Here is a 27,712-nt window from a genome sequence, read left to right as displayed (position 1 = left end):
AAATTCCCGGGAAGTGCTGTTGGAGTCTCTGAGCAAAGGTAAATTCACTAAATGTACCAGGCTTTCTCCCCTTGCCAAAGGCAACTCAAAATCATTGACTCGGAAGCACTCTTGGAGTCATGTAAACTCTAGCTTTTTATTTTAATACCCTAAGCATGATAGCTCATGTGCCTTACAGCCAAAATGTGCTAGTTAACAGTCTTTTTTCAGAAAATATGCATGAAAACCTACAAGAGAACTTTACAGTTGTTACCCTTTCCAGTTTGACTTCTTACCATGTTGTTTCCATTGGTTCTATCATAAGGAAGGTTCTGCTAGCCCCAAGGTGAATCGTTTTAACTGAAAAATTAATTCAATTTTTAAATAATTGGAAGTACACATTGAATGGAAAGCCAGTGACAGTTATTGCTATTCTTCATCTTTCATCTTTGCTGCATCTTGTTATCCAGTTTCAAATTGTAATGCTAGTATGAAATAACAAAGTCACTGTTTGACTTTAATGTTAGGTTGGATTGTGTTCTTGAACTGCTCAGAGTGTTAAGTGCCTCTCATTGTAACATCTCCAACACATCACCTTGTCACTCTCAACAAGTTTTCAATTCAACTGATCGTAAAGCATAAAAGTCTTTGCAAGCCCAGGTGATTTATGAAGCATCTATTGTATATCAAGGTGGAAAGATTTAAGGAAGACACTTGTGTGAATGTGAGCAAATTCATCAAAGTGGATTATCTTTGCAGCCAGAAGTGCTCTCCAGAGATTGACCTTCTTTAGAATTTCATCAGTGAGACATAGAACACAACTCTGAGTATGTTTTGAAAGATAAGGGGCTGATATACAAGGAGGGTGACCATGTGTGTATGTGCATCTGACATGTAGTTACATATGACACGGAACAATCCTGTTTTGTCAAAGAAAATTTTGATGAATTATGTTTATAGTGTTTACCAACACCAACGGGGTGTCTCCCATTTTTAGGCATTAGAACATCAAGTCCTCTTCACCGCCTCTCAGCTTAATTTCATGTGCTAAAGTGAAGAAGCTTGACCTAACATTTAAACAAAACATTTAACTTTACACTTGATTTTCACAAATCAGACCCATAACTTATACTCTGAAACAGCCAGCTTATTTAGTAGATGTCACATTTTCACAGTTTTCACGGAGTTTAGGTTTGCATCAAGTGCAATGCTTAATATAAATTTCCTTTTACTCCAAGCAAACTACAAAAACACTATTAATAGTCTTTTTCTTTTTTTGAATTATGCAAAGAAGTAGAAAGATGTAAAATGTAAAGTTAAAAAAAAATCTTTCTAAAAAAACAAACCCTAAACCCTCTGTCATGGTGTGCTGTGTGGAAGGCTGGATAGGACGCAAATGTAGGTCTGTCAGAGATGAGACTTAAACTCAAAACACAGCTTTATTCGCTGGAGACACTTTGCATAAGAAATAAACTTTACCAAACTAACCAAAAAACCTCGAACATGAACTCGAAAATAAGCTGGACTCAACAAACTAAAACTAGGAGAACTAAACCAGAAACTAAAAACTAGAATTTCACCAGGAACACAGAGCGAGAAAAGCACGGAGAGGGAGTACATGAAGGTTAACAACACGACAACAAGCAGAGGAAGACTGAGGACTGAAATACACAGGTAGAATCATGAGAGGATGGGGAACAGGAAGAAATACAGCTGGGACAAATCAGACATAATGGGACGAGGGAAGGCAAAACTAGATACGCTGGCGTAGGAGACAGACTATCAGAATAAAACAGGAAATACGCCACGTACGCACAGACACTGACTCAGAGACACAAGCTTAACCCTACAACATAACTGACATGGTAACAGAGGGAACATAGAGTACAGGGACAGGAGTGACATGAGACACAACTGACTGATGACTGAACAAGAGAATAAACACGAGGACAAAGTACTAGAAAGACAAAACAGCAACCAAAACACGAGTAGACATAAACCAAGATAAAACCAAAGATTGTTGTTATTATTATTATTATTATTATTATTATTATTATTATTATTAACTCATTCACTGCCAATGGCTGGCAGTGAATGAGTTAATAATAATAATAATAATAATAATAATAATAATAATAATAATAATAATAATAATAATAAAAAATCAAAACACTGGGTCACCAACCCAGGACCGTGACAATGTCTCTGTATGAAGCAGCACTGTTGCCTCACAACAAGGTCCTGAGTTCAATTCTACCATGAGGGTCTTTCTGTGTGGAGTTTGCATGTTCTCCTGGTTTTTTGTGTGGGTTCTCTCCAGGTACTCCAGCTCCCACACTCCAAAGGCATGCAGTTATTGGGTTTAGATTAAGTGGTGTGAGTGTGAATGGTTGTCTGCACAGGGTGTACCCTGCCTCCCGCCCTAAGACAGATGGGATAGGGTCCAGTCTGAATTGAATAAACGTAAGAAAATGGAAGGATGGATTTCCTACTGATCCAATGCCACATCTCTTTTTCCATAAATATGCTCATGAAATATCATTTAAAGGAAGCTTTTGTACCATGAGTCATTCTGCCAATTAAGCAAATGAGCGGAGTTATGATTATGCATATGTAACCATTATGCTGTCTTTTAGTTATTCTGTTAAAGGTGCTCGATTGAAATATTGTCATTTATCAAATAAAATAAGGAAATGTCATTCACTTGTTTTCTGAATTAAACTGGTTATAGGTCTCATTACTGTTCTTTGCAGATTGTCAAATTCATGTTTGTTATCATATTTTCCCTTGTGTGCCATATGAATACCTACAGTGTCACCCACCGTCATGCTAGACTGAAACTAGAGGAGAGTAGTGGAGTGTATGCCTGCCATTATCCTCGGGGTTGGCAGAGAAAGACTTAGGAGGTTTGAGTCTTGGATTGCCTTAAGCAGGGACCCTCATCTGCATGCAGAGGGCTTCTACAAGGCATTGGCACAGCTACATAATGTCAAGCAATTTTGTGTAACTGAAGTATTTGATTTGTGGTAGAGCAGCACGTATAGAGATGGACACAATCTCAGTTTATATCAAGAACAGCTAAACTAGACTGAAACATAACCTCATGTCATGCATACCATAACTTGCCTAACAGGTAGTAGTGAGTGACAGACTGCTATGTTGACATCTTCGCCTTATTGTGAATGCCACAGAAAAAGGGCTTTTATTACATGACAAACCTTTAACCTAATGTTTTGGCCAGTTAAAAGATTTAAGCTACATCTGAGTTGTTCAGTGTGCAGGCAGGAAGTAAAGGTACAAGACAGAAGTAAGCATTTTACGTCTTTTCATACTAAATTGCAAGTCTTCGTGTTGCTGTACTGCAAACCACTTACAACCTCTACTGAAAAGGCAATTTTGTGTCGAATGGGCCACTGAAATGGTAAATCTTACAATGTTGTGCCTGAAGCAAAAACAAAGATTTGACTTAAGTGCTGCTATGGAAAGAATGAGATAGAAGAAAACAAGAAAAAAATAGAAAAATGTAATAAATATCACAATCCAAGACCAAGGCTGAAGCTGCATGTTTCCTCTATCTGATGCTATGACTCATGTTTTTGCCAACATTAAAGTAGGTATACAGACTAATCCTTCAGAGCTACTATTGGCCAATGGAAGCGTTTCTCTTTCTCTCTTGTATTTTATAATCATATAGTCAGTTAAGTGTAATTTCAAATCTCAAGTCCAATATTTATCAAAGAAGTGATATGACTTACAAATTACATTAGATAGATGCTTCATATGACCTAGTTCTTTGTTATTTTTCCCTGGCGTTTGAGCCTTTATTGGACAGAAATAGTACAGAGTTAAAAACAGAAAGAATGCCAGCAGAGATCAAGGGACGGATGACATGCAGGAAATGGTCCAGAGCAGAATCAAACCAGGCCCTTGCAACCTTTCAGCATATGGGTCTCTTGCTCAGCCAAGTAAACTATAGCAGCACCCTGTCGTTAAACCTTTTAAAAATCCATTCTTACCATTGCATGTGCAGAGGTGGCTTGCTAGCTAAAAGGTTAAAATTAGTGTCAGAACAGGACTGGTGAGCCAAAGCACAAAGAACAGGGGCTTCAGCTTCATAGGCATGCACCTGAAAGCATCGGCCAAAAATGTATAACTAAGCCTATCATTAAACAGCATATGTATCTCTAAGTTTGCATTTGGTTTGATTTATGTAGCATGAAACAGTAACATGGAGTGACAACATGGTGTTAGACTATTTTTGAAATTTACTTTATTCATGTACATCAATGAAATTGCTAAAAAAATATAGCAGTTAGCCATATGCCACGCGTGTGTGTTAGCCGTGTGAGTGAGTGTGTACACATTAACGCAGTATTTCATTACCGAAAATGACATTTCTAAAGTTTTTTTCATAGTAACACTACATCTAGTGATGGTCTAGCTTTAACAACAGGTTTTACAGTAATTTATACAGTAAATTGTTTATTTTGTAAAAAAAAAAAAAAAAAGAAAGAAAGAAAAGAAAAGAAAAAAGAAAAATAATGACAGGAAAAATAAATCAAAATTGAAAGAATATTAGCATTGTAATACATTGTAAAACATGACTTGGATACTCACAGACATAAAAAATTAACAGACACATAATTTTCCTTTTCATTCTTGTAGTGCCTGGTCAGATTTTAAAAGCAACCTAAAAATAAAAAGATTAGTTTAAATATTACATGATGTTACATTTTAATTTTTCAGTACTGTGGTAAATATTGTAGTTGTTTTTTTTGTGTTTTAAACCTGAGTTTATTTGAAAAAGTTCTTTAAAACAATGCTGTTGGGAAATGGCATAAATTATCTGTCAGGTAGTAATATATGCGAATCGTATATATAAAGATAAATAAATAATTTGACTTTCTCTTTTGTGTCTCGGCTTTCTAGAACCTTCACCCTCTTCTTCTCATCTTCTGGCTCCGACTTCTACATTTCATTCCTCCTGTTCATTTTATTCTCCATTGCCTTATACTCTTTGTTCTCTCTCCCTTTGTACTTCTGCCTCTTTTCTGTCTCCTGCCGAAGTGTTTTAAAGTATAATTTAGTAAAATGATATAGCCCTTCTTCATTTTATCAGTGTCTGAGTTGACGTGCCACTTTGGATTTAAATTTTCAACAACACATAAACAAAGGCAAAATGTAGTTTTTGCAAACTTTTATTTATAATATTAAGACAGTATAATTCTACTTGGTGTTTAGGTGTTTGTTGTTAAAATAAGCCTAAAGCTTCTATTGTAATTACCAAAGAACATATATCTCTCCATTAATTAGGCCTACATTGATTATGTATTCTTAAGTCTATGTACTAATGCTATAGTAAGTACAATACTAATCTTATTCTGGGAAAAGATGGTAGTACATCCCTTAACTTCCCTTCTATCTTAATCATCTTGTTGTTATTTTCAACATCTTCACGGTTTCACAGTTTTTCCAAAGCTGATGTAGAGATTAATATTTATGTGCAATAACAGATATTTTTTGGACTGACTGTCACTAGAACCTATTTTGTTGGTCCAGTTGAATAAATTAGCTCATTGCCTGCTTTTACATCGGCTGAAAAAAGATGTTTTCGTTTTAACTAAGGTTTCACTTATGAGTTATTTATTTGGGGAAATTTTGATTCTTTGCACATATTTCCAACCAGATGCACTGCATTCACGCTTTGGGGCAAAGCCTGCTCTGCTGTGCTTGTTCTCCATAAGTTTGCGTATTGATTGCACCCAAATTAATCGAAAAAAATATAAACATATCAAAACATCAAAACAAATTTTGCATGCAAGCACCACATTTTGAGTGCTGAGTGTAGTAAAATGTGCTGTCAAATAACCAGAGCCAGTGAACCATCTTATTACAGTATTTTCTACACTCAAAAAAATAATTCATTGGATGAACGTAATTTTATCTTGCCACTTATATTCCATCTAAACAAATCATGTTATATTAATCATTTCTTGGTTGTGTTGTGTCAACACGATATATGTGTGTAGGTTTCACATAACATTAACATTAACATTCAATTAATTTGACTTTTGTTCAATCAACATGTTTGCACCACATTAGTCTAATTAAATTTATTTAAATTCATCTTAGATTGTTTAAACACTTTGGCACATCAAAAGTGATTTTCCTGTGGTTTGACATCTAATGTGATCTTGTGAATTTAGTGAGTCGACTCAAAAAAATGAAATTGGGTGGTTGTTACTACAATCTAGTAAGGGTGGTTAGTTGCCTGGATCCAGCCACTCTTACTTTATTGTAGCATGTCATCTCAACAAGAACAAATTAAGTTGCTGAATTTCATGCAGATACTAAATGATTTAATTACGTTCACCATAGAAACATGGAGTTATTTAGTTCAAATGACAAGTTTGGATCCTGTGCATGTAACAACCACCCAATTTCATTTTTTGAGTGTAAAGAGGATGTTTGATTTTTATGTTTTTTAATTGGATGAAAGGGCTTTACTTCATACATGTTTGTATAAGCAGTTTGATTAACCTCATCTTTGTGACTGGTGTTCTCTTCAAGTATGTTTGTTATATTTTCTATTAACCTTTATTGGTTGAAATCCCTTTTATAGTTCTAACTCTTTCTTACATCTCTAACTATTACATACATCATCTTTTAGCCCATTTAGAGAATGTAATAGGCCAAAATAAACTTATAAACTACTACTGGATTTTGGTGTAGTGTATTTTTTACTGATGCCCCTATTACTGTGTACCAGGATTGTATGTTGCATTTACTTTTACAATAACAGTGTGACATGGAAAGATGACTGGGTCTTATTCATCATACAGTGGCTACACCTTGATACAGCTGTGTTAAATCAGGTTTTTGCAATTACTCTGGCTTGCCTTCCCCTGCTTGTGTTCCTCTAACTGGAGGGACACTTGCAGGCTTTTGTTACATGAAGTGCTCCAATTGAAACACAGTAGAGACAAGATGAGAAAATTGAAGAAGGAATTGGTTTGGGGTGTCATCAGGTACAATATGTGTGTCTGTAATGCTACCTTTCACAGTGTTCTACCAGTGTGCTTAAATTGTGGTGTTTTTATTGGACCAGCAGTAGAGATGTATGGGGCCGTGTGCTCCCAGGAGAAAAGTAAGCTTGTGTTTCTCTGAGTGGAAGTGCTGTTATTAATAGAGGGGTAAAGCAGGAGGCTCTATTATTAGTATAATTTATTGGTTATTATCAATACATAGAGCTGAAGACACTGATCATTGAGTACAGCTCGACACTGGTGATAAACACAAAGTATTCACTGCTAAGAGGATTTTGCAATTACACTTAACTAACTGCACAATGTCATTTTCAATAGGCTGATTGCTGGGGTCACCAATCTTTACTATTATAAGAGCCATTTTTAAACTTTTCTAAACCCTTCAAAATCATTGTGGAGCTGTAAAAACTGTTTGTTTAAACTTGGCATAATGAATGTAAAACAGCTTCTTGGGTATAATTGAGCCTGTCAATATTACTAAAAGGTAAAATTAAAATGCTTTACCACATGTGGCTAGATAAGTTATCATTATTTAATTTTTGATTATAATAATACCTTGTTTTTGTTGAATTCATGGAATCACAGACTAGAACTACAATAACTAATTATTATTTACTTGTTAATTTTATTGTAATGCAATAAAAAATATCTATCACCATGTTTAGGCCTACTTTGATATATGGGTAACTACAAAGCTGTCATGTTTAGGCTGTGTGCAGGTATGGAGGACCCAAAGTGCAGACTCAACTGAGGTGGGAGTGAAAATCAAAAAACAGAACACAGAACACTAACAAAGAAACCAAAAGAACAGATAAATAAAGGCAAAATCAAAGTACAATAATAATGAAAACTCAAAAGTCTGGGTCAACGACCCAGGTCTCCTTACACAAAGCTGTGCAGCCATGCATAGCTGCAGCTGTGAGTCCTACTTGTTTTTGTGCAAATTAATCAAATTAAAAGGATCCTGTTTTGATAATACATTTCATAAAAGGCAGCCCAATAGTTTTGAAAAGACAACAGTAAGTATAATGTAGTTGTTTTTAATTGTATTGTAAGTCCAGCAAAAGATCAAGCATACTAGTAAACTGTACAATTGGCAGCGAGCGTAAACACATTTGTCTTGTTTCCTGCTCTAGTTTCCTCCTTGACTTTTTGTTTTATTTAAATTTAGAATTCAGAGTAGGGGGGCTCTGGACTAGCCATTTATGTGTATTTACCCAGGCTAACCAATGCAACTGAGGTTAAGGATAATTTTCATATTTATCTAGCTTTTTGTTAAAGCCATAAGGAGATGCTGGTAAGAGAGCCACATGTGGTCGGGGAATCATAGGAATCTTGCACTAGTGCAATCAAACTGTTGCATAAAGTGTTACAGATTGTACAGAATGTTTGTTCTGTTGTAGTTTGCCACACTTTGTGCAGGTCTTTTGTAATTAACTCAAAGGTAAACAGTAATCTTTTAATCTAGAGGCTCCTTCTATAAAATGTTGCTATGGTCCTATAGTGATTTTTACAAATACACTTCAGCCCTAAAATTTTCTGAGCATTACATTGCAGTTACATTACATTATGAGGTGTTACACAGTGCAAAGTACATAACTCAGTGTGAGGTCCAATTGCATCCATAGTGCAGGTAAATAGTCCAGTGAATTCCCAGAAAGCTAGTGCGCGACATGTTTGCTCCTGCATGCTCCTGCATGCTTTACCCAGGCAATTTCCTACATTTCTCAAGTTATGCACATGCAAGTTATGTGAACTATCTCCTGTTGGGTGCGAAATGTAAAAAAGGCTTTCTATGGACAAATGTCATGTTTATGTTTATCGAAGCTGATCAGTAACATTTAAATGAGAACATTCGCCATATTTCTTCAAATACGTTTCTGGCACTTTTTAAAAAACAGTTGTTGGTAGACTTGGATGTAGGGACATTATGGGAAAAATGTCCCGGTCCTGGGTCGGTGACCCAGTGTTTTGAGTTTCTTGTATCTCTGAGTTTTTGTATTATGCTCTTAGTTCTTTGTCGCCCCAGTTTATTCTATAGTCTAGTGTCTTAGTTTGGCCTTCTTGTATTCTGTTTAGTTCTCTGAGTATTTAGTAGCTGCCCTCTGTGTCTCTTTGTTGTTGTTCTCTGTGTTTCTTAGTTGCCCTGTCTCCCCTAGTCTAGTTTGGATCTGTGCTACTTCCTGTTTTACTTTGAAGGTCTGTGTCTCATGTGAGTGTATCCTACTTTGCTTCCTTGTCTTGTCAGTTCTGATTTCTCCCAGCTGTGCCCTCTTTCTGTATCTTATTCCCCTCGTTACTTCCCAGTGTATTTAAACCCTGTGTTTCTCTGAGTCAGTGTCGTGTCGTCCCTCATGCTGTGTGTGTTTTATTAGATTCTTCTCAGTTTAGGTTTTGTAGACGTTCTTTGTTCAGCAACAAAAGCTGCCATTTTGAATTCAATCCCATTTCTAGTGAGTTTGCGTTTGGGTCCAATTCCTGCCTGCACACAGCCGAAACGTGACAAAAAAACTGAAGCATCAAATTAATAGAAATTTAATGAGCAATGATTTTGATCATCTTCTGATTGTCCTCTGCTCAAAATGTTCCAGCTCTTTCTCAGTTTAATGCCATTCCAAATTGGATATTGCTGGTCTGTGAAATGTTGGCTGATCAAAAACAAGCATTTTGAAGACCAAAAATTTCAGTTACCTGCCACTGATGTTTGAGGGCCACCCACATGCACAGCTCCCCAGAACAGCTATTAAAACTGCCCTGTGATTCCACTTGTGGCTGTGTGGATGTGAGCTGAATATGATGAAGTACTTCCCTGTCAGAGGGTTACTTACAGCCACGCTGTCCCAGGAGAGTTTGCTGTGTGACACTGGCAGAAGGAGAGCAGTGACCCCAGTGATGGCCAGCTGAGGGACAAAGTCCAGAGCTGACTGTTAGAAGGCAAACCTCTCAGTGGTTGCTTAAGCTAATCACCACAGGGATCAACAACCATCGCTTTGTTAAAGCTTATATTCCCACGTTAGGAAATGAGTTTTAAAGATAAGTGAACAGACTATTTCCTGACACACTGTAAAAGTCACAGAATGCCTCTGGTGGGTGAACTGGCCAAAGTCCCATTGTTCTGCTTTGTTATATCTCTCCTTTTCTTATTGCTTTCCTATGTCATTGTCATTGACATGCTATTATCAGTTTTATTGTTCAGTTCTGGCAAATATTGGACTCATTCAGCTGGTGTGGGATCCCTACTCATCTTGAACATGGTTTCATCAGTTCCTGCTGTTTTTGGCTTGTCTTGTTATGTAAAGCTACTTTAGATAAGCTGTGGTTCCTTTATTTTTGTTTTGTTTTTTTAACATTTTGCAGTCTTAATTTGTTCATCATTAAGTAAGATTATTTTAGGCATGGTGATAAATGAGTGTAAGTATAAACTATGCCTAAATAAGCAACAGTTGTGTATATTTATTAGTACTCTTTTATCTTGAAAGCGGCGTCTTATGTTATTTTAAGGGTTATTTTCTAAACCACTGTTATTTTGGCATTTTGCTATTTGGGACAAAAGGAAAATGCATTTTTAAATCCCACTCAGGAGGCAGCAAAAATGAACTGTACAAAGGAAAACAAGTTAATTATATTATGTGGTTTATTTAACTAATTACAACAAGTACTTAATAATAATCCACAAGGATAATTGTAAAATACTCTAAAACTGCATAAGAAAACGTGTCCATATTTGGATACAGTTAAAAACATGGATGGCTATTGTTGTTATGAAAACAACAACAACCATAGGCCAGCTTAATACCTTGACTTTAATGTTATTACATTTATAGACACACTGTTTTCATCTTTCATTTTTAATTCTCATTTAAGCCATGCAGAATTCATCAGTGACATGTCACTTAGCAACCTAAACCTGGAGGTTTTAAGGGATGCATAGACTAAAACAGTGTTTAGTAGCAACTTCTCTTATATGTTCAACTTGAACTAATAGCATTTCATCCATTTAGCTTCTTAATTTCTCAAGAGTCCACTAAAACGCAATGTTTTTCCATAATAAATTAATAATAGGATTACTTGCAAATGAAACACAAGGAGCCAGAAACCAAAACAGCAAACACAGGAGCCCAGAAAACAACTCAAAACAACCAAACAAACAAGGTCCACAAAAGGTGCAGGAGGCCATGAAAACAGTTCCGAAAAAAAGTTCAGGGGGCCGGCCTGGAGGTAGACAGCACAAGGTCCAAACCCGGGCAGTTCAGGAGGCCGACCGTGTGAAAAGCAACAGCGGCGAAGGAGGTCCGGAGACCGGCCGCGCGGAAGGCAGCGGCAGCGGCGGCGACGCAGTTCAGGAGGCCATCCACGATGGCAATGAAGTCCAGTCATCAGCCTGGAAGGTGGCTGGCGATGTTGAGGTGCTGGACGTGGACTGGACGGCGCTTGGCAGCGGCAGGACCAGGTGAGGCAGGACCAGGCAACGATGGCGTGGGAGCTGCTGATGGTGGCGCTGCAGGTGACGGCGTGGGAGCCGCAGATGGTGGCGCTGCAGGCGACGAAGACTGGACGGGCCCTCGGACCCTCCAGCGGAGACAGAAAGGCAGGAAGGCAGAGGAGCAGGCTCAGCAACAATTGACTCAGCTAAAATAGGTTTTAACCCCTTTTCACCATGATTAACAGTTTTCAAAATCCTAGGTTTAACAGTCTTAGAGTGAGCTGACTTGGGGATGACTGAACCAGACTTGACAAAACCTGAACTGACAGAACCTGAACTGAATGTCTTAGTACTAGTAACATTGCTCACAGTTTTAACAGGGTTCATAGTCTTAAGCTGAGGATTATTGTCCTTGATTCCTCCCTGCTCAGAGGGAGCAAAATGAAAAAAACGCTTCCCAGTCTACGTCATCATCCAAAAGGGAAGTTCCCCACGGATCAGAGGTGAGTTTATTACTCTTAACGTCAGATGGGACGTGAGAATAGGAGAGAAACACAGCTGGGGCAAATCAGGCCTAACGAAACAGGGGAAGCAAAACCAGACACATTAACATAAGACATGCACCTCCAAAGTAAAACAGGAAACATAACACAGACTGAACTACAGACACAGACTCTGACTGGACACAGGGAGACAGCAACTATGGAACAGAACAGAAACCAGAAGACAACTCTGACAAAGAAACCAAAAAACTAGAAATGATAAATGATATAATAAACTCAAAACTCTGGGTCAACGACCCAGGCATCCTAACAATTACCTTATTGTGTGTGTATAACCTCTTTTTAAGTTTTGTGAATATTATACACAGTTATGCTGAGGATTGTCGGCCAGTTTCCACTGGAAATGCCTTTTGGTTAAATTGTCAGCAAGGAATTTGCATTTGCACTGTTAAATTTTTATATAACTTCCATGCACATAAAAAACAGCTGCTTGTTTAAGTGAAAATACACTGATGTTTTTTTTTTTTTGCACTAATAAAGTTGTGGAGTTGTAAAGTATTTTGTCTAGTGTCAATTATATCGTCAGTTATATCATTATTGCAAATTTTCAAATGTATATCGTGATAAATATTTTTGGTCATATCGCCCTGCTCTTCTTGCAATAATTAATCTAATTGATCTAATGATTATATAGACACATATATAGGTGCAACATTGTATTTCATCACGCTGAATGATTTTCAAACCTGCTCACGATTATTCCTGCTTTTGAGAGCGTTGACTCTCCTCATTATGCTATAATAAAGTGTGATTATTAATATAATTACTCAGTTCATTTAGTTATATGAACAGTAGCAGGTGGGCGTTTGCAGTATTTCCACACGCTGTAGCGTTGACCTTGTGCAGTTAACCATGACAAGTGTATTAAATATACTGACATTTTTACAGAAGTGTGTTGTTATGCGCTCTCCTATCGATTTTCAGTGAAAGTCCTCTTAGGAATGTCAAAGTGTTATACTTGTCAGAGAGAATATATTGATATGCTTGCCATGTGCTTGCAAACATTTCCAGTTCACAGCAAGGAGAATCTTATCATGGTGTCTGACTTTGTCAACACTATTAAATTTAGAGAGAGTCTATGATTAATAACTTCCACATAAGGAGAAAATAGGAAGACGCGCAGGCTTGAAGGCTTACAGAAAGATTAATGAGTGTCAAAAACAATGAATTTTCCATTAGATAGTAGATTGTCATACATTACTTGTGTGATCTTCCAGGTTTCCTCATCAGATAAGTTTGTTCAAGGATCATCAAAAAATTATCCATTTTTTATAGATAAAAATTTTGTCCCTTGTGCACAAGTCAGAAATATTACTTTTTCCAAAATACCACAACTAGCAATCTAATCATAGTTTTTATTGAACATTTGACCTGACTATTAAGAGAGAACAAATACGAATGTGCAGAACTTGCCTTGTGAAGGCTGGTTGCAAAGGGGAAAAAAGGACTGATTACAGGACACTCTTTTAATTTCAGCAGCATTATTTAAAACACACATGCACACGCAAGAACACGGGAAGTGTCATGCCTCTCTAAGACCTTTCTCTGCAACTGTGTTATTATTGTTACCAGCGATGGCCAGCTGATATCAAATATCAGCAATGGGGAAAACAAACACGCAGCATTCATGAGCATGTTGAATACTAATGCAACTTTGAGTAGCAGAAAAATGATAAGAAGTGAAAAATTATTCTTCACAACAAGAGAATCAAATGAGGCATGCATAGCGTGAACAATGCCACTGGCACCAGCAGCTGGAAAGGGATAGTGGTCTGTTGGATATTTCCCATAATAGACCAGATGTGTCAGCATACAGTACATTTGTGGACCAGAGAAGAGTGGTAAATTGTATAAGTGAGGCTTTCTTGACAATTTCAGAAGTGCTTTTTTTGAGTTATTTTCTCTGTCCACAAGTAGCAGCGCATTGCATGACCTTTAGTCTGTGAAAATCTGGGAGAAATTTGTAAGTAAAACATTAATTTTCAAACAAAAATAAATCACTAATGCCAAAATAAATAAAAAAATAAGAAAAAAAATAAATTACAAATGCTTAAACGTTTTTGTTTATCCTTCTGTTCTTTCTAATGCAGACTTTGGACTGTGTAAACTGCACCTTAACATCAGGTTCCACAGATTTTTCAGGTTCTAGTTACATTCCCTGAGAAATCAGACTTCAGCTTATAATAGCGTAATAGTTTCAGTTGTTGCCAGGATATCCAGTTCAAAACCGATTTTTGGTGAGGTGGACACTAAGGAAGGAAAAAAGGAATTTTATCAGTTGGTTACGTAGAGAGATTGAGCTGGAAAGAATCTGCTGTGGGTTAGGGTGGTTAAGAATAGAGATAGAGATGTGTGTAAAGAGCATACTGGGTACGTGTAAGCAGTATTTTGAGAATAATGAATGCAGAAAATGGGAGAGCGAGGAGGACAGAATCCAGAGAATTAGTAAGGAGGAAGTAAGAGCAGCTGTGAAGAGGATGAAGACCGAAAGGCAGTTGGTCCAGATGACATACCTGTGGGAGGTACAGTATGTATATGTCTAGGGGAGATGTTTGCGATGATTAAAGCTGGGTGACATACAGCATTATCTTGCTGGCAGCAGTAATCAAGGGAAAGATATGGTCGCCAACAATACTCAGGTAGCCTGTTAAACCATTGTTCAGTTGGTACTAAAGGCCCCAAAATGTCCCAAGGAAATATCCATGACACCAACCACCACCAACCTATACTGTTGACGATTTCATGTTTTCATATACTTTTGGCCAAATTCTGATCCTACCATCTGACTCTCGCAGCCGAAATTAAGACTCATTAAACCCAGCAACATTTTTCCAATCTACTATTGTCTGGTTTTGTGAGCCCGTGTGAATTGTAGCCTCAGCTTCCTGTCCTTAGTAAGTTAAGCTTGGGAGTGGCACCCAATGTGGTCTTCTGCTGTAGCCCATCTGCTTCAAGGTTCAACTTGTTTCCATTCGGTGATGCTTTTCTTGCATACCTTAGTTGTAATGAATTGTCATTTGAATTATTGTTACCTCATCATCTCGTCATCTCAAAGCATTCTAGCAACCCTCCTCTGACTTCCAGCATCAACAAGGCATTTACACCCAGAGAATTGCCACTTAATGGATATTTCCACTTTATTGGACAATTCTCTGTAAACCCTAGTGATATTTGTGTGGAAAAATCCCAGAAGATCATCACTTTCTGAAATACTCAGACAGGCACTTTTGGGGATTACATACTCACCTCTTGTACTCATGTGATGACATCAAATAACTGCTTTGCATAAAATGATTACATTAGTTGGCTTTAACTTGATCCAAAGACCCTTGGTGTTTTACTGTCCTAACAGATGCTGCTGTAAAGCTGTATTTAGTATTTAATCTTGTCATATGCAACACTATTGCCAGAAAAAATAGGCAGTTACAGTTGCCATAACTATATTGGAGTGTTCTGACTTTCGTTTGACTTTAATTCTAAGTAACTACATTACTTGGGACAGGAGCTACAGATGCATGTTTTAATGAAGGATTAATGGTACAAATAAGGTTGTAATAGAGTTAAAACTGATAAAGATGTAATAGTCAAGTCTTTTCTGTTTCTTGGTAATGTATTGGTGATAACACTTGACACATCATCAAGTTATGTTATAAATGAGTACTGAGTATCCTACTCCCATTTCCATATTAACAACATTTAATCTTATACTTCCTGTCACCATGGAGCAAATAATCATTATGCTATCAATTGTATTCCTTCACACTACCTATCTAACTTCCTGTCTCCTTCCTTTACCCCCTCATGCTATCAGTGGCTGGGACAAAAAGCAAAGCTAGAGGTGAGTTATTGCCTCCATTTTCTTGCTACATGATTTATGTTGCACGCAGTTCCCAATAAACAATGTTTGGATCACCCTTTTATCTCCACCAAAAGCCTAGCAAGCATTAACATACGCTGCTCCTCCTGAACCATTCTGGGCATTTTTTTGTTGTCGTTGTTAACCTTTCTTTCTCCAGGAAAGGTTTGTTGAACATCCTTGCTGTTTTCAGATACAACCTTCTTCACGTATGTATAGATTTCACACTGAAGTGCTGCCTGCCTCACCCAGCCATGCTTTCCTGCATTTGGCCTCTGTGCAGCTCATCTGGAGCAGCTGGGGGTGGTTTCCAGTTCAAGGACACCTCATATTTAGGGGGGATCATTTCTTATTTACTCATCCTCGACAGATTTTCTTAGCTGTATTGCACATTCAAACAGGAGATGTTCTGGTAACCAACTTTATTTTTTTTTCACCTCTGACCATCAGTATTTTACACTTTTTCAGATAAATATGTTCACTTCAATGAGTCTTATCTATTGCTTATTAAAATCTGCTTTCAAATGCATTATTAATTTAGATATTTGGTAATTTTAACAATGTTTCTTTAAGTTCAACATACATTTTGTGTTATTGGACTTTTTTGTTTGTTAGTTTGCTAGCATTTTTTTTTTCATTATCTAGGTGTTACATAGATATTATTTGCTTTATGTCTACCTTACCATTTTTTATTGGAATCCCTCACTACAATCATACACTCATACATTAATTAGTTCTCAGTCTATTTGTTTTGCTGTTTGTGGTTGTTTTTTCTTTTACATATCCTCAACCAAACTAAATGATTAATTTTTTAATTTTGTTTTTTTCTTAAAATGAATGTTAAGCCCCACACTCCCTCCTGGAAAATACTGTCTTTTCTAATTACCAAGGAGGTTTTTTTTATAATTAACAGAAGATACACATTTAGCCTTTGTACCCGTAGAATGGGACAGGCTTTTTCAGCAGCACCTTTGTAGCTGATTAGTTGTTGATTATATATTATATATGTGTGTGTGTGCGTGTGCGTGTGTGTGTGTGTGTATGGGTTCATATATATGAACCCATGCATCAGTCTTGAATATTTATTAATGGATTTTGTAATGCTGTAATGCATGCTGATGATTGCTGTGTAATTCATGGAATAACTGTAAGAAGTCAGTATAAAAGATCCTCCTAGCAGGCATCATTATAATGGAAAACATGCCTCTTGGCTTATTTACCGAGACCTTATGAATAGATTTGTTTGCTCTGCGAGGATTCACCTGAGCGTATGAAGCAATGGTTTGGCCAGTGCAAGCAGAGGGAAAAAGAGGATCATTTATTAAAGTGAAAACATTGTATAAAGAGAGAAAACTGAGGATAAACTTTTTCGTGAGAAAACTTTTTATGGTCACCTCAAACTTAGGAAAGAAACTTGTATTGGCCACTATTTTTGGTCAAACAATGAGACTAATGGGACTAAAGTGCTCCAACTCTGCTCCGACAAACACGTATGGCAGCAGTAAAACATGAAGTTGAAATAGCAGAGGTTGTTTTCACAGTTGTGTTATGTAACCTTTATGAAGGGCACATTCAGGCAGGTGGAATGTGAATTTAAAAGCCTTTCAAATACAGTTAATCTAGGAGAGGTTATGTTACATTAAAGAGAAAAGGCCGAGGATAGGGTTTACTGAACATCTAAAAGAGGAAATGTACGTTTCTCAAAGAGCAATCTCAAATGGACTCTAGGAACTAGTCTTACTTTTTCCTGTCATGTGCCTTCTCGACATTTTAGAGGAAATCCATAGTTGGGCTTACTGAGAAAATATTATACTCAAGCTTGTGCTTAACCGAATTAACATTGATTAAAACATTTCATTTGGCAGCCCTCGAGAGTTGGGTTGATTACCATTAGACGCTTTTCTTGTTGTCTTCTTTGTTGTCTTAGTGGTGCTAGTTGTTATCACTTTGTAGCCTGAATATCCTTAATATACTGTCACTTTGGCAGTTTTATTTTTCTGTGTAGTGTAATACTTACACGGACCTTGATTTTACTTAATTTGAGGCACGTTAAGTGTACATATGTTAAGTAACTACTTAAATATGAAATCTCCTGTTTCACGTGGAGACAGTACAGTATTTCTGACACACTTTCTGAAACTGATGTATTACCACTTTCTTCTTTCCTTTTTTTTCGTGCACAGCAGAAAAAAAAACATGGCTAAGAGTTTCCCCCAGCAGGGATATTTATTGCCAGTTCTGTGGATTGTCCACCCCCTACTTTTTCCCCCACCTTCCCCACTGCGGTAAATTATAGGGGAGGACGACGCTCAGTACCACCTCTGTGTCGAGGAAGGTTCACTTTTGCTCAGGTGTTAGTCTGTAACAGGTACAAAATGTTCTTTTTGATGAAGGGTAAAGCTAACAGACAGCTCACTCTGTCTTGGTTATTTCCTTTCTGAAAGACTTCATCAGCTCAATCAAATGACTGCATCATTTAGGATCACATTATCAGTGCAGACCATGAATACAATACAGCGCTGATAGTCATTTTTTGTGTGCCGGTGGGTTATCTCATCACATGCATTGTGTGTGTCTGAGTTCTTGTTTACAGATGATGGAGCCACTGTAAAAAATCACTGTAATCCTAGTGCAGATAGAGGGTGCATAATATATCTTTGTACAATCTACATAAACAAATTTAATGCAAAGATGACAACTAATTGATTTTACAAAAAGGAAGGAAAAAAAACAAGAGCAATAAGTATGAGCCCAGTTGCACGTGAACGTAGACACCAGATTATTTTATGGAATATACTATACTGTGTGTAAAAAAAAAAAAAAAAAAAAAAAAAAAGATACAAAATGATACATAAAGACTCTAATATTCATTTTGGTTAAATGAATATTAGATGAATGGTTTGGTTAAATTTCCTTTAGCATTTTAAACTAGTTACTTTTGGTAACTATCAAAAAGCATCTGACATAATTCTGGCTGGATATTTGACCAATCCTCGTGGATTAGGTAGAGTTTCTTTCAGTTGGTTGGTTTACTACCATGGAACCAGCTTTTTTTCAGTGTCCACAAATTTTAAATAGGAATAAGTTTGTGGCTTTGAGAAGGCTATTCTAGAAGCCTAATATTAGCCTGCGTTTTGGTTTTGCGTGTGTGATTTGAGATAAAGTTGAACAATTTGGAGGTAGTCCTCATTCTTCATTATTCCATTCACATTTTGCAATGTACCAGTACCACTCGAAGCAAAATATCCCCAGCGCATGATGCTACCACCACCGTGCTTTACAGTTGGCACAGTGTTCTTATTTCTGAAAGCCTCCAAACATTCCTCTTTTGGCCAAATCTCAATCTTTGTATTGTCTCACCACAAAACGTTTGTCCAGAAAGCACTTGGGTTGTACACGTGTGCAGCTGAGAAGGTCAGTTGAGGTTGAAGGTGTCAGTTTTGGAGTAGGGGTTTCTACTTCTTCTTTGTTGGCACCCTCCAAACCCATGGTGATGTAAACCTCGCTTTGCAGCGATGCTGATGTTCCAGGAGTTTTCAGTTCATGGCACACTTGTGCCTTGGTGGTTCCTGCAGTAAACAACCTAACTAATTTCCTCCATTTGAGGATGACTGACTTTGGCAAAGAGGTAACAAATCTAAATGACTTGCATTTACACACATTTGTTTGAACTGTGTGTAAGTCTAAGTTAAAAGTTGTGTATATGCAAGTGGAACTGATGATCTTGAAATCTGCAATTGTTTGAAAATGGCTCCAAGAGACCTTCCTACCTTGTATAAATTTCCCTTCTTAGGTCTTCACTGACTTCCCTGCAGTTCTGAGCATTGGTCTATCTAATGAGTGCTGCCAAATAAATCCTTTATGCTGGAAAGGAGAAATTACCAGGAATCATGATTGCTAATGAGAGGTTAATCATCATTAGAAATCATTAAAAGCTATCCCAAAAGGTTGATTCTGTTCATCTGGACGTAGCGTTTTCAGTGGGAGAAATGAACAGAATCAACCTTTTGGGATTTACTTACCTGGATGATTGAGCATGCATCAAGTACGGACATAAAAGCTATCTATCTGTTACCTACATACCTCACAGACATTAAATACATGACCAGTTTGGCTACATGTAATCAAAATATTTGCTTTTACTATAATTATGTATAGATTTCAGTGTCTAAATGCATTTTATGGTGAAAGGCCTGTATAGTTTCAAATACTGTATTTCTTGCAGTTTCTTTTTTGTGACATTATCTGCAACTAAGTCTATGGTGTACATTTACAGATTAGCTTCAGTTCATTGATCAGATCTAGATTTAGCGCTAATTAGCTGCTGTCCTTAAATAGTTGCTTAAATCTTTAGCTACCGACTGTAGGCAGGTAGCTGTTAAAATAGCACACAATAGCATTTCTTCAGTTCAGTTCCTCAGATCAGTATGTTTATAATAAGCATGGTATGCATTTATGTGGATGTCATACCAAGTTAAATTACACTGTCAGTGTAAGTGATTCTTTTGTGTGAACGATGTGACCTTTTAGTCAGATTTAAATCATATAAAACATGTTTTTGCCCGTGTTCAGGAAAGGTCACTCGGCAAACAATCAGATCTCATGGGGTTACTTTAGCAGTAAACTACAGCTTGTCTTATCTTTTCTCATTATCATGTTATTCCATAGCGTTTGTTTTAGGAAAAACAGTTAAAGGTAGGTAATGAATGTGTCTGCAAAGATACTAATATTTAAATCATAGATGTGATGAGCATGGTGTTTACATTACTTCTGTGTTTGCACATTGCATTCATTTAAGTAATCCACACACTACTGTGTTGTGAGGGTGTCTTCTTCAAGCTCGGGTCCTTTGCTAAATGCCTATGTGCAGTATCTTGGCTTTTTGTAGAACTACATTTCCTCACCCCTCAAATGTTATACTGGAAACTGACTAAAGCGAGGGGGAACAAGCCCATAATGGTCTGTGTGAATTTAGCACAAATCAGGCTGAAAATCTTCTTGACATGTTTCACATAGCTGAGAAGGGTTATGATGCATAATTAACTCATACACTATCAGCTTTCTAAGCAATCTAAGCAGTTCTATCATTCAGTTTCCCACAATTGAGCTTGAAGTTACCTCAGTGTGCTTGTGCAAGTATAGAAGCAAACAATAACAAATATGGAACGGACCATAGCGGATATTGTGTGGACAAAATCTCTTTAGACCAGAATAATTGAGCTCTGACAACAACACACTTGCCTGTAAAGCCTCTTTTTTTCTCCCTTTCAAAGATGTGTCATCTTGTTTAAATGGAATTTCCTTGGAATTGTCAATAGAAACCATCCGAGGGACAACCCTGATCTGTTATGTATCTTGTGAAAACCCACACAAAGAGGAGGAAGAACTCATCTGGGGTTTTCATGTATACAATCAGTGTTAGCATTATGCCTCCAGGACTTGTGCTGGGCTGTGCAAGCTCATTCTTATTCCCAGACTGACATATACTGCAGTTCTGTCAAAACTGCTGGCATTACAGAGAGTGTCTTTTGGGGTTGGTGCTTTAATGCACTGGTTGTGCCATAGTGAGACCAGTGTCACTCATCTTTCAATGGTTATTGTTGTGAACTGTTGTATTTTAACCCAGCCCACACTCTTTTCCAATGTAGCTTTGCTGCCAAACTAAACAGCAAATTAAAGAAACAAATTTTTGTTTGAAAACCAAATCGGGTCGTGTTAGAGTGAGAGAAAGAAACTTATGCTTGTTTAACAACACGTCCATCAACAATCCATTAAAATGTTCACATGGACAGATGAAGATGGAAATTTTGATGTGAGTGCTCAAGCAGAAAACTGACCTGCCGCAGGTTAAAATATACTTTATAATTATCATAATAATCCTTTAAAAGTGTGTGTTAATGCACTCAAATAACAAAAAAAAAAGGAAAACAGAATATGGAATATTGATGTGCAGCAAATGTACAGTTATGTAATCTATTTCTAACCAGTAGATTAGCTGCAGGCAGAGCTGCCATTTATAACAGAAGCTGCTCTTGTTTTAAAAATTTTGTCAGATCTCCTCATTATACCGTCATTATTATCATGGTTACATTATTATACTAATTTACACATTGAAATTTAATGAGATGCTTTTCATTTTGCACTACAGACTCTAAATTGACATATTTTAGCGGATTAGTACAGTAGAGATTGCGTTCTTTAATAGATTTCAAACTAACTGGTTTCAGTGCTTCAGAAATAAGGCATGTTTGTCTTCAGTTTCAATAGCCTTTTACAGCTTTAATAAAATCCACTTCCTTCAGCATGAGGGAGGGCTGTTTTTCATTTTAGAAGGGAGACTACATAAATGCTGTACTAAACAATAATATCAATACCATGTTGGTGAATAATGTGACAGGCAACCATTATCTGGACAGCTTGAGACAGATATCCTCGGGCATGATTATATCTTTTTGAGCTGAGACCATCACTCTTGAATCTAGTCTGGCTCTTTAGTACTACATATGTCTGACAGTGTCCTGTTAATGATGCTGAGTGAAAGTGTAGGGTTCAACAATCTGTTCATTTTTGTGTCATGTCATTTAGTAATTATAAAGTTCAAAAGACAAGAGTGAGGAAGATCAAATAAAGTACACCTGTGCCAGGCCTGGTAGGTCTGTCAAGTCTTTTACAATACTGTGCAAACCTTTAGGCCATGGAGGTTGATCATCCACCAAATGTGAAGTGGCATAATCGTGTCTTTTCAGCAACTTGAAGAACAAGGTTTACTGTTGCAGATGGCCTCCACATCTCATTAAGTCCATCTACTTAAAAGAGTAGATCAGAGTAACCTACATGCCTGGTACCTTAGAAACTACTGAGGATGATTGGTACTGGTTCTCTGCACTTTATATGGAGTCAGTTGACAAACAAAAACTAGTCTTTTAAAATTATTCTTTTTTACTCCTGGGTCCAGAGTCATCATTTGTTTGAACCAGTGCAAAACCTTCTTCTGGGGGCTCAAGAAGAGGGTTTACTCAAGAGGCACAGTGACAAGTTTGCAACTGAAAGGCATGCAGCTTCATTTTTAGTGTTTGTCCTTATTGCAAATGTATTTGTAAGAGTTCAATTTTTCAGACAGAATAAAATTAACCACAGAACTTTCCACTCTGATCTTTGCTTTCCTGCGATCCTATCCTTACTCTCATTTGCCCAGCTTAGTGCCGTTGTTCAACCGAGATCAGGCACAGCATAGTTTAAACTACATATTAACAAGAAAATCATCGACCAAGCATCCAGTGACGGTCAGAGTTAAAACTTCCTTTTAGCAGGAAGAACCCGGAAGTAGAACCAGCCTCAGGTTGAATTGACCAGTTGGGTTTGGAAGAAAGCAGAGAGAGAAAAGATGAGCACCCTAGGATAAGATTCTCTCTGGAGTTTTCTTTAGACCCTGGTCTCCCTAATGGAAACACAGATAGTTAAGGGTCATTCATCCTGAGTCAGTCCTAAGCACAAGTTTTATTCTTTGAAATGCAAAGTTTTAAACCTAAAGTTATAAACCTAAATGTTTTGTCTTCCATTCAACATTTGGAAACTCTAGGAACCACAAGGTAGCCAGATCTGGTCTGAAAGAGAAATGTTTCATTGGGATAGACAATACGAAAGAGGTTTTCCAATATGATATATATATATATATATATATGTGTGTGTGTGTGTGTGTGTGTGTGTGTGTGTGTGTGTGTGTGTGTGTGTGTGTGTATGTGTATATATATATATATATTAGGGGTGCAACGATATTCGTATCGATATTGAACCGTTCGATACAGTGCTTTCGGTTCGGTATGCATATGTATCGAACAATACAACATTTGTAATTTATTTTATCAACTTTCCTTCCGACGATGCTGTCTGTGTTGAGCGCTCAGTGAATCTGCGTTCGACTACTCCGCCTAGGCTGCACTGTCGAGCGCAGATCCACTGAGCGCTCAACACAGACAGCATAGTCAGAAGGAAGAGCGCAGGGCAAGCTAGCAAGACACATGGACCTCCCCCACCCTCATTCAGATCTGGCGTTTGGAATTATTTTGGTTTCATGTGACGTATGACCCTGAAGGTAAGCGAGTCATGGACTAAAGTAAAACAGTATGTTGGATGTGCCATGCAATGCTCAATTACATGGGTGGGAGCTAGTGTGTTAGCGCAGTTAACGTGTTGGCTGTCTAGCCCCACACACGGGCGATCGGCGGTAGCTCATTAACGGAGATTTGCCGTGTTGTGGCGTTAAGGTCATTTCAACGAGATTAACCTGAAAGCACTAGTGGGAACACAACGAATATGACTGCACATTTACACATCATCCTAGTGCAAAGACCAAAACAACAAGCATGCTACTAACTTTAGCCGAGTCATTTAGACAGCTGTTAGCACGTGATTCTCCTTATGCTGCTGAGAATATAGCCCAGAAGAAGCGGATAGTATAGCTTTTATTTTGGAAAGAGACATTTCTCTGTAATAAACTCTCTTTTCCAAAGATGAGTGATTCCTCAATCAGATACAGGGCTTGCAATATCGCTAGCCCGACGTCCTGGAGCTAGCGATTTTTTTCAGTCGGGCTACCAAAATCTATCTCTGCCCTGCCCGTCGGGCTATTGTAGGAAGGAAAAATATATGTCAATGATTTTGCATTCTTTCAGAAATGTAGCTGGGTAATTATGTCATTGGCATCTGTGAGCCACTGTCAATATGTGACATATTGAAGTCGCGTTTGAATTTGCGCTTGTTTTTTTGCTTTCACTTTGCAATCATGCGAACTGTGTATAGAGAGCGACAGCACTGATCTGTGAGTGATGATAATTTGCGCACCAATTCCTCTGACATCGTCTTATTAATCGTTAGCTTACTATGCAAACATGACAAGTGAAATCTCCCACAGCAAGCTTAAACATGTGAGAGGTTGATTGCGCAGAGAATCGCTGAGCTTATGTGAGTGCGTGTGTAAAAGCAGCAGGATATATATATTTTAGTTCTGCTGAGCCAAATAAGACAGGTCAGGGTGAAGAAGTGACAGCCAAAGAAAAGCTTACCACAAAACGGAGAAGTTATGACAAATCAGACTATAAGGCAAAAAGAAAGTGCAGCTTTATGGTTTCATGGACAAAAGAATTTCTGTGGCTGCAATATGACGAGCTATATAACCAGGGCTGCACATAAGTGGTCCGCAGGTGCGCATTCGCTGTCAAAATAAAAAACACGCACAAGGGTTAGGGTTAAATTTAAAAACTGTACTTTTGAGTTAAAATATAAATTTATAATTTTAATAAATTAAAAATTAAAAAGGCATGAACATTTTTTTTGTATCGAAAAAATATCGAACCGTGACACCAAAGTATCGAACCGAACCGAACCGTGAATTTTGTGTATCGTTGCACCCCTAATATATATATATATATATATTAGGGGTGCAACGATATTCGTATCGATATTGAACCGTTCGATACAGTGCTTTCGGTTCGGTACGCATATGTATCGAACAATACAATTTTTTTCAATTTTTTTTTTTTTTTTTTTTTTTTTGTGTCCCGTTTGGATCTATAGCCATCAGAATTGTTGTCTTGAGGCCAAGAAAGATGCCAAGAGGATTTATTTTAAGTGGATCATCATATTGGTCCATTTGATTGACCTTTATTATAATTATGAATTTATTTTATTTTCAGTTGCAAACGGGACAGACATGACTGTGGGATAGGACAGGGGGAAAGAATGAAAGAAAGAGGGGGAGAGAAAGAAAGAAAACCAAAGGGGAGAAAAAAAAAGAACAATACAAAATTTGTCATTTATTTTATCAACTTTCCTTCTGACGATGCTGTCTGTGTTGAGCGCTCAGTGAATCTGCGTTCGACTACTCCGCCTAGGCTGCACTCTCGAGCCTAGGCGGAGTAGTCGAACGCAGATTCACTGAGCACTCAACACAGACAGCATGGTCAGAAGGAAGAGCGCAGGGCAAGCTAGCGAGACAGAAGTGGACCTCCCCACCCTCATTCAGATCTGGCGTTTGGAATTATTTTGGTTTTCATGTGACGTATGACCCTGAAGGTAAGCGAGTCATGGACTAAAGTAAAACAGTATGTTGGATGTGCCATGCAATGCTCAATTACATGGGTGGGAGCTAGTGTGTTGGCCGTCTAGCCCCTCTGTATAGGGTAGCTCGTTAACGGAGATTTGCCATGTTGTGGCGTTAAGGTTATTTCAACGAGATTAACCTGAAAGCACTAGTGGGAACACAACGAATATGACTGCACATTTACACCGACATCATCCTAGTGCAAAGACAAAAACAACAAGCATGCATGCTACAAACTTTAGCCGAGTCATTTAGACAGCTGTTAGCACAGGATTCTCCTTATGGAGACCTGATATGTTTAATATGCTGCTGAGAATATAGCCCAGAAGAAGCGGATAGTATAGCTTTTATTTTGGAAAGAGACATTTCTCTGTAATAAACTCTCTTTTCCAAAGATGAGTGATTCCTCAATCAGATACAGGGCTCGCAATATCGCTAGCCCGATGTCCCGGGGCTATCTCTGCCCTGCCTGTCGGGCTATTGTAGGAAGGAAAAATATATGTCAATGCTTTTGCATTCTTTCAGAAATGTAGCTGGGTAATTATGTCATTGGGTGAGCCACTGTCAATATGTGACATATTGAAATCACGTTTGAATTTGCGCTTGTTTTTTTGCTTTCACTTTGCAATCGCGGGAACTGTGTATAGAGAGCGACAGCACTGATCTGTGAGTGATGATAATTTGTGCACCAATTCCTCTGACATCGTCTTATTAATTGTTAGCTTACTATGCAAACATGACAAGTGAAATCTCCCGCAGCTTAAACATGTGAGAGGTTGATCGGGCAGAGAATCGCTGAGCTTATGTGAGTGCGGCAGGATATATATTTCACTATGATGACCTGGATGACTGAGAACCTTCACAGACAGATATATATTTTAGTTCTGCTGAGCCAAATAAGACAGGTCAGGGTGAAGAAGTGACAGCCAAAGAAAAGCTTACCACAAAACGGAGAAGTTATGACAAATCAGACTATAAGGCAAAAAGAAAGTGCAGCTTTATGGTTTCATGGACAAAAGAATTTCTGTGGCTGCAATATGACGAGCTAAAAAACAACACGCACAAGGGTTAGGGTTAAATTTAAAAACTGTACTTTTGTGTTAAAATATATATTTATAATTTTAATAAATGACAAATTAAAAAGGCATGAACATTTTTTTTGTATCGAAAAAATATCGAACCGTGACACCAAAGTATCGAACCGAACCGAACCGTGAATTTTGTGTATCGTTGCACCCCTAATATATATATATATATATATATATATATATATATATATATATATATATATATATATATATATATTTATATATATTAGCATAATTTTATTTAGCATTTACACACTGTTAGTTAAAACCTTCAGTTCCCATTTAGCCTTTTCATGCTTTCAGTCCTGAAAATAGCATTTCTTTCTGACTTAATTGCAGCATTAAATACATTTTCAAATAAAACACACACTGTTATGAAAGATCTTAAAGACTGTAAAGATGAGAGTGAGACAGGTCCTGTAGTTATGCTGTAATGTACCCTACCTGTACAGGAATCAAGGTCACTAAAAGAAAACATTTTCATTTCTATTTTTGCTACTCTCAGAGACACCTTTCATCTGTACCTTCTCTCAAATTAAATGATTCATAACTTTGAGTGGAATTTTTTAGAGGTCTTTTTCAAATGTGTTTCCTTGATGTTTCGTGAAAAACACACATCTTAACTGAATATCTGTTTTTGTCATCACCAAGAATTGCC

At 37.5% G+C, this 27,712-nt stretch overlaps 1 protein-coding gene across 5 annotated transcripts in view; it reads left to right on the top strand.

The window, feature by feature from the left end:
* Window positions 1-27,712, top strand: part of LOC147314987 (cell adhesion molecule 2-like) — a 151,873-nt gene that overhangs the window by 89,091 nt on the left and 35,070 nt on the right. For 4 of the 5 annotated variants that reach the window (XM_086262122.1, XM_086262120.1, XM_086262118.1 and 1 more), the window contains exon 2: window positions 15,823-15,849. The exons of the other annotated variant lie outside the window; for it this stretch is intronic. In XM_086262122.1, coding sequence (XP_086118248.1) covers window positions 15,823-15,849 — 27 coding nt within the window. The remainder of the gene's footprint in view (window positions 1-15,822; window positions 15,850-27,712) is intronic. 5 annotated transcript variants of the gene reach the window in all.

This window comes from Aulonocara sp. 'chitande type north' Nkhata Bay, linkage group LG14, assembly GCF_057382095.1.
Source record: "Aulonocara sp. 'chitande type north' Nkhata Bay isolate Kocher_YH1m ecotype deep benthic linkage group LG14, A_spYH_male_GT1.1, whole genome shotgun sequence".
NCBI lineage: Eukaryota > Metazoa > Chordata > Actinopteri > Cichliformes > Cichlidae > Aulonocara > Aulonocara sp. 'chitande type north' Nkhata Bay.
The sequence above is the reverse complement of the archived record's forward strand: the minus strand, read 5'-3'. Positions and strand labels throughout refer to the sequence as shown.